At 51.6% G+C, this 7,755-nt stretch overlaps 1 protein-coding gene across 1 annotated transcript; it reads right to left on the reverse strand.

The window, feature by feature from the left end:
• Positions 1-1,715: 1,715 nt before the first annotated feature.
• Positions 1,716-7,353, reverse strand: LOC311313706 (serine/threonine-protein kinase NIM1; the record flags this gene model as incomplete). The annotated part of the gene is made up of 4 exons (XM_084443883.1): positions 1,716-2,294; positions 3,355-3,528; positions 5,030-5,298; positions 6,939-7,353. The coding sequence occupies 4 exons, from the start codon at positions 7,351-7,353 to the stop codon at positions 1,716-1,718; spliced, it is 1,437 nt and encodes a 478-aa protein (XP_084300009.1).
• Between the last annotated feature and the right edge of the window lie 402 nt (positions 7,354-7,755).

Consider the following 7,755-nt stretch of genomic DNA (forward strand, 5'->3'; position numbering starts at 1 on the left):
AACCGTAACCTTAGATGACCCTAGCCCCAACCGTAACCTTAGATGACCCTAGCCCTAACCATAACCTTAGATGACCCTAGCCCCAACCGTAACCTTAGATGACCCTAGCCCCAACCATAACCTTAGATGACCCTAGCCCCAACCGTAACCTTAGATGACCCTAGCCCTAACAAGATGACCCTAGCCTTAACAATAACCTTAGATGACCCTAGCCCCAACCGTAACCTTAGATGACCCTAGCCCTAACCATATCCTTAGATGACCCTAGCCCCAACCGTAACCTTAGATGACCCTAGCCCTAACCATATCCTTAGATGACCCTAGCCCTAACCATAACCTTAGATGACCCTAGCCCCAACCATAACCTTAGATGACCCTATCCCCAACCGTAACCTTAGATGACCCTAGCCCTAACCGTAACCTTAGATGACCCTAGCCCCAACCGTAACCTTAGATGACCCTAGCCCTAACCATATCCTTAGATGACCCTACCCCCAACCGTACTGTAACCCTAGATGACCCTAGCCCTAACCATAACCTTAGATGACCCTATCCCCAACCATAACCTTAGATGACCCTATCCCCAACCGTAACCTTAGAGGACCCTGGCCCTAACCGTAACCTTAGATGACCCTGGCCCTAACCGTAACCTTAGATGACCCTAGCTCTAGCCACTTCTAAGGAAACGCTGCATATATAGGAATGTACCCAATGACTTGGGTTTAGTTAGATGTTCCTCACATTGAACGTGTCCCTGCATACATTAGCCTGGGAATTTTGATAACTGATACACTTTCCTAATTGAGCATTTTGATGAGCTGATCACAAAGTTGGGAGTAAAATTGGGCTTCTTATATAGAAATAGGTCATACTGGTTCTTGATAATGGAGACAATATGTATATGCATGCTGCTACCTCTGCACTAAAACCACTCAATGTAGCCTATCACAATGCACCAAGCTTTAGTACTGGTGATTATTTTAGTACACATCAGTAGGCTGACCCTCTCTTAAGTCAATTCATTGTTTCCTCTTTGTGTATCTAATATCTAAACCCCTTGATCAATTGTAGACACACCAGACACCCCACTAGGTCTTACAGACCCTACCTCATACACATGTACCTAAACTCCTTGATCACCACACTACACTAGAATTCAGGATTGGTTCATGTGTGAGGTTCCTTTGATTACTTCAGAATTAGGAATGTCTGCTTTAACTTATTTTGCACTGTTCCTATGGAATAAACTCTTTCAAGTTGGGTGCACTGGTGCCATTAGTACAATTCAAAGGATTGGGTTAGGGTGAGGGTTGGTAAGTTGGGAGAGTTGGTAAGCTGCAACAGACTTATGGATCTGGCCTATAACATTTCTTATGTTCTATCCTATCCTTTCTCCATTCCTTCTCCAGTCCATTGTTTAACTGTTTCTTTGTCTATCTTGTCTTCTTTCCTGACCTGTTTGTGAGCATAAGGTGGTGCTATTTACCTGAGATTCCCCCTGCATGATTTATGAGTAGATGGTGTGTGAGTGTGTGTGCGCGTGTGTGTGTGCGTGCTTGCGTGAGTGTGTGTGTGTGTGTGTGTGTGTGTGCGTGCTTGCGCGTGCGTGCGTGCGTGCGTGTGTGTGTGCGTGCTTGCGTGAGTGTGTGTGTGTGTGCGTGCTTGCGTGAGTGTGTGTGTGTGTATGCATGCGTGTGTGTGTGTGTGTGGATGGTCTATATGATCACGCAGACAGAGGAGGGGTGGTGTTTGACCACGGTGGCCGACGCGGCGGTACAGTAGTCCTCAGGCGACAGCGCCGAGTATCCCACCGCCTCCACCGAGCGCCTCTTCTGCACCCGGTGCAGCAGGATCCGGTAGATCCCCGTCAGCGGGCTGCGGCTGTCCTGACACTCACTGTTCCGGAGCTGGACCTCCGTGACGCCCAGCTCGGCCAGGGCCGCCGCCACCTCCCGCTGCTCCACGCACAGGGCCTGGAGCTGGGCAGGGGGCTGGTTCAGATGGGCCGGCGTGACGGGCTGGGGGGCGTAGGGCCGCGGATACTCGATGCCCCTCAGCCAGGGGCAGACCATGACCTGGGAGAGGGTGGAGCGGTCGGAGGGCGCGGGCAGCAGCATGCCCTTGATGGCGAGCTGGCAGGGCCCGGGCACGTACTCCGGGATGGCGTAGGCGCCCTTCAGGATGCAGCGTTTGAGGCGGCTCAGGTTGTCGGCGTGGAAGGGGATGGAGGCGGTCGCCATGAAGTAGAGGAGGATGCCCAGGGCCCAGATGTCTACGTAGCGCCCCACGTAGCCCTGAAGGACCACAACAGCTTTATTTATACACTTTATAGACATACAGGTGATACCTGACTATAAAGCGTTGCAGGAGAGACATCGCCCTTTCCTTACTGACAAAATGGCACAGGAGCTCATCTAGGCTCTTGTCATCTTCCGCCTGGACTACTGCAATTCCCTCCTTCCTGGGGCTCCAGCGTCAGCCATTAAACCCCTGGAACGTGTCCAGAAAGCTGCTGCTCGCCTGGTGTTCAACCACCCCAAGTTCTCCCACAAAACCTCCCTTCTCTGTTCTCTACACTGGCTCCCTGTGGCAGCTAGCATCCAGTTTAAAACTCTGGTAGTAGCCTACAGGGCAATGAAAGGAACAGCCACCTCCTACCTCCAGCCCATGGTCAAGCCCTACACCCCCTCCCGACTACTACGTTCTGCTACCTCAGGGCGACTGGTTGTCACTCCGAGGCCCCTATGGTCGATCGACACAGTCACAGCTCTTCTCTGTCCTGGCCGCGAGATTACTTTTCGCAACCCAGTTTAGCAAGAACACCATAGAGTTTAGGGTTAATGTTAGGGTTAAGGTTAGGGGTTAGGGTCTTCCTTAACCCTAAACTCAATGGTGTTATCGCTAAACTGGGTTGTGAAACGCGTAGACGCGTCCTGGCCCTGCAGTGGTGGAATGAACTGCCCACTGACCTCAGGACGGCAGAGTCGCTGCCCATCTTTTGCCGCAGGCTCAAAACTCATGTCTTCAATAAGTACCACCACGATTAAGCTCTTAGTCACTTGTTTTACAAACGAGATGCACTTGAGTTCTGGCAAGTAATAGTAAATACATTTTTGCAATTTGCATAAATGCAATTATTGTACAATAAATCGCTAAATGACTAATGTACAGTAATGTAATCTTATCAAAGACAGGTTCTAGCTCACTTCTACCAGGAACAAGAGTGGGCTTATGAGAGTATTCACCCTAAGGACAAGCAAAAAAAAACTCAAGGTTCTTTGTAGAACTTATTTTTTTCTAATACAATGTTTTGTTTTTCCAACCAAATGTTCTGTTGGAAGCGGAGCAGCTGACCTCGTCCTTGAAGAGCTCCGGGGCAGCGTAGGGCGGGGAGCCGCAGAAGGTGGTGAGGAGCTGGGTGGGGCTGCTGGCCGTGCTGAAGCCCAGGTCCCCCACCTTGATGCAGTAGCTGGTGGTGTAGAACACGTTCTCCGGCTTCAGGTCCCGGTGCACCAGGCTGTTGTCATGCTGGATGGAGCCGCCAGAGAGAAGACGTCAGATCATCATGGGTTCTCACTCCCTGCTCTACTATTACCCAACAATGTCCTAACCCTAACGGGTTGTTGCTGCACACAGATGAAGCCCATAGGCTACTTCTGAACAGGGAAGTAATGGTGATTTATCTCTATGGAGAACAGTGTTTAGTTAGGGCTGGAGGGGGTCTGGGAAAAGAAGCAAACGTCAGTTCCTAATCCACTTGACTAGACGCACCACATCCCAGTGTGACCCACCACATCCCAGTGTGACCCACCACATCCCGGTATGTCACACCACATCCCTGCGTGTCACACCACATCCCAGTATGTCACACCACATCCCTGCGTGTCACACCACATCCCTGCGTGTCCCACCACATCCCTTTGTGTCCCACCACATCCCTGCGTGTCCCACCACATCCCTGCGTGTCCCACCACATCCCTGCGTGTCCAACCACATCCCTGAGTGTCACACCACATCCCTGCGTGTCCCACCACATCCCTGCGTGTCCCACCACATCCCTGCGTGTCCCACCACATCCCAGCGTGTCACACCACATCCCTGCGTGTCCCACCACATCCCTGCATGTCACACCACATCCCAGCGTGTCACACCACATCCCAGCGTGTCCCACCACATCCCTGCGTGTCCCACCACATCCCTGCGTGTCCCACCACATCACTTTGTGTCCCACCACATCCCTGCGTGTCCCACCACATCCCTGCGTGTCCCACCACATCCCTGCGTGTCCAACCACATCCCTGAGTGTCACACCACGTCCCTGCGTGTCACACCACGTCCCTGCGTGTCCCACCACATCCCTGCGTGTCCCACCACATCCCGGTATGTCACACCACATCCCAGCGTGTCACACCACATCCCGGTATGTCACACCACATCCCAGCGTGTCACACCACATCCCAGCGTGTCACACCACATCCCAGCGTGTCACACCACATCCCAGCGTGTCACACCACATCCCAGCGTGTCACACCACATCCCTGCGTGTAACAGGTCATCACCGCATCGCTCGTCAGGACTGCTTCCACCCTCACTCGCCCCACAATGCTAGGGTGCGTTCTGTTCCAGCACAACCCCTTTCCCCCTCCCTAGAGTGAGAACCCGTCTGACTATTTTCTGACGTTGCAACAAGTCTAAGATAAGATTAAAGTTCATCTTATCTTATCTTAAGTATGAACCCTTTTGATCACAAAGAAGGGATTGAAGGTAGCCGATCGATGGCCCTTACAACCTTTCCTCTCTTTAAATGTCGTCCTAGCAACTAAGTGGATGTTTGGTGAGGTTCCACTACATAAGAGTCACATTTTGCTTGTAAAAATAAAATAATAATAATATTAATATTAATAAATAATAATAATAATAATTGCTCTGTAAAAAAAAAAAAAAACACCTGAAATCACCACCGTCCTCACTTTTACCGAAGTTACCGACAGCATTTGGATTCACCACATTAGAGCCCTCAGAGCCGTACCATGTGTTTGACAGCTGAGAGGATCTGGGCAAAGACGAGCTTGGCCTCCATGTCTGAGAGGCGCCCCCTGGTGGTGATCCTGGAGAACAGGTCCCCTCTACTGCCATACTCCATGACCAGGTAGAGACGCTTGCTGGTCTCGATCACCTCATACAGGCGCACCAGGTTGGGGTGGGACAGCTGCTCCATGCAGGAGATCTCAGAGGTGAACATGGACTGGGACTTCTTATCCAGACGCAGTTTATCCATGATCTTAATGGCTACCCTCTCTGAGGACAGAAGGAAGGGGGAGGAAGAGAGGGTCAGAGGGCAAAAGGAGAAGGAGAGAGAAGGATCAGAGAGAAGTACCAGGGTGGAAGAGACAGGGACAGGAGTGAGAGAGACACAGGGGGTAGTAGATAGAGAGAGAGAGAGAGAGAGAGAGAGAGGCGGGGGAGATGGGGTGTGAAAGATACAGAGAGAGGGAGGAAGAGAGAAAGTGAGAGGGATCGCGAGAGGGAGAGACACAGGGGTAGCAGTGAGTGAGTGAGAGAGAGAGAGGGCAAGAAGATATGGTATGTAAGGTATGTAATTTAATTTGTATCATCCCCAAGTCCAACAAAAATGTGGGACACACACACACACACACATCAGCTCACACATTTCCCTACAGGGCATCTCTGGCAGTCAGAAATTAAAGAGATGTATAAAACATGACATGAATTCGCCACAGGGGGCGATCTGGAGCAATCAGAGGTACTTATTTGGGGCGACCACCTCGTCCGCTGGCTCCCTCCTGTCCTAATACTGGAGACCCTCTCTGCAGACATAGGCTGTCTGTGGAAGCCAGGGAGAGGAGGGAGAATGGAGGCTGCGTGGTATCCAGGGAGACTGGAGATAGAGGCTGTGAGGTATCCAGGGAGAGGCTGTGAGGTATCCAGGGAGACTGGAGATAGAGGCTGTGAGGTATCCAGGGAGAGGCTGTGAGGTATCCAGGGAGACTGGAGATAGAGGCTGTGAGGTATCCAGGGAGACTGGAGATAGAGGCTGTGAGGTATCCAGGGAGACTGGAGATAGAGAGACTGGAGATAGAGGCTGTGGTAGCCAGGGAGACTGGAGATAGAGGCTGTGAGGTAGCCAGGGAGACTGGAGATAGAGGCTGTGAGGTATCCAGGGAGACTGGAGATAGAGGCTGTGAGGTATCCAGGGAGACTGGAGATAGAGGCTGTGAGGTAGACAGGGAGACTGGAGATAGAGGCTGTGAGGTATCCAGGGAGACTGGAGATAGAGGCTGTGAGGTATCCAGGGAGACTGGAGATAGAGGCTGTGAGGTATCCAGGGAGACTGGAGATAGAGGCTGTGAGGTATCCAGGGAGACTGGAGATAGAGGCTGTGAGGTAGACAGGGAGACTGGAGATAGAGGCTGTGTGGTAGACAGGGAGACTGGAGATAGAGGCTGTGTGGTAGACAGGGAGACTGGAGATAGAGGCTGTGGTAGCCAGGGAGAGGCTGTGAGGTATCCAGGGAGACTGGAGATAGAGGCTGTGAGGTAGACAGGGAGACTGGAGATAGAGGCTGTGGTAGCCAGGGAGACTGGAGATAGAGGCTGTGAGGTATCCAGGGAGACTGGAGATAGAGGCTGTGTGGTAGCCAGGGAGACTGGAGATAGAGGCTGTGGTATCCAGGGAGACTGGAGAGAGAAGCTATGGAAGGCATCCAGGGAGACTGGAGATAGAGGCTGTGCACAACTTCATATGATTTATAATAAGTGAATAAATTAATAAATTGATGAATGGATGAGTGAGTGAGTGAGTGAGTGAGTGAGTGAGTGAGTGAGTGAGTGAGTGAGTGAGTGAGTGAGTGAGTGAGTGAGTGAATCAATCAATCAATCAATCAATCAATCAATCAATCAGTGCTGGCCCTGCCTCACCTTTGGTCAAGGCATGGACGCCCAGTCTGACGTGGGAGAAGTTGCCCTCCCCAATCTCTCCGCGCAGCTCGTAGAAGGAGACCCTGCGTCCCAGTGTCAGGTCAATCACCACGTGCTCGTTGTGCGCCATGTCGTAGACGACTTGCTCATACGGCGTCTGCCTCATCCTCTGCTCCGAGGTCAGCTCGGGGATCGAACACGTGGCTGGCGGCCTTGCCACCGGCTCGGCCTTCCTCTTCTCCTTCTTCTCCTCCTTGCATTTGGGCCATGCCAGTCTGGACTTGTTGCCTGCAGCCACAGAAGGGAAGCTGTTAGTGTCATGGACTCCCTCTCTGGCGAGGTCTTGAACCACCCTGGGGACACTGAGGATAGCATTTCCACCTCTCCTCTGGGCCAGCCAACTGAAAGAGACCATCTCTTAGTATAATGTGTCTACAATGCCTGCCTGTCTGCCTTCATGCTTCACACTTCTGGGCCACAAATCCCCAGAGAGATATGCAGGTGGATTATGTAGGTGATAGAAACTCTTCATCTCCTTATTACCTGACGGAATGGTGCTGGAAAGTACAGTCATCTCCAGCTGCTGTACCAGTGCTCTACTGTAGTATAGTGATCTCTAGCTGCTGTACCAGTGCTCTACTGTAGTATAGTGATCTCCAGCTGCTGTACCAGTGCTCTACTGTAGTATAGTGATCTCTAGCTGCTGTACCAGCGCTCTGCTGTAGTATAGTGATCTCTAGCTGCTGTACCAGTGCTCTACTGTAGTATAGTGATCTCTAGCTTCTGTACCAGTGCTCTACTGTAGTATAGTGATCTC

Source organism: Borostomias antarcticus, assembly GCF_949987555.1.
Source record: "Borostomias antarcticus genome assembly, chromosome: 10".
Taxonomy (NCBI): Eukaryota; Metazoa; Chordata; class Actinopteri; order Stomiiformes; family Stomiidae; genus Borostomias; species Borostomias antarcticus.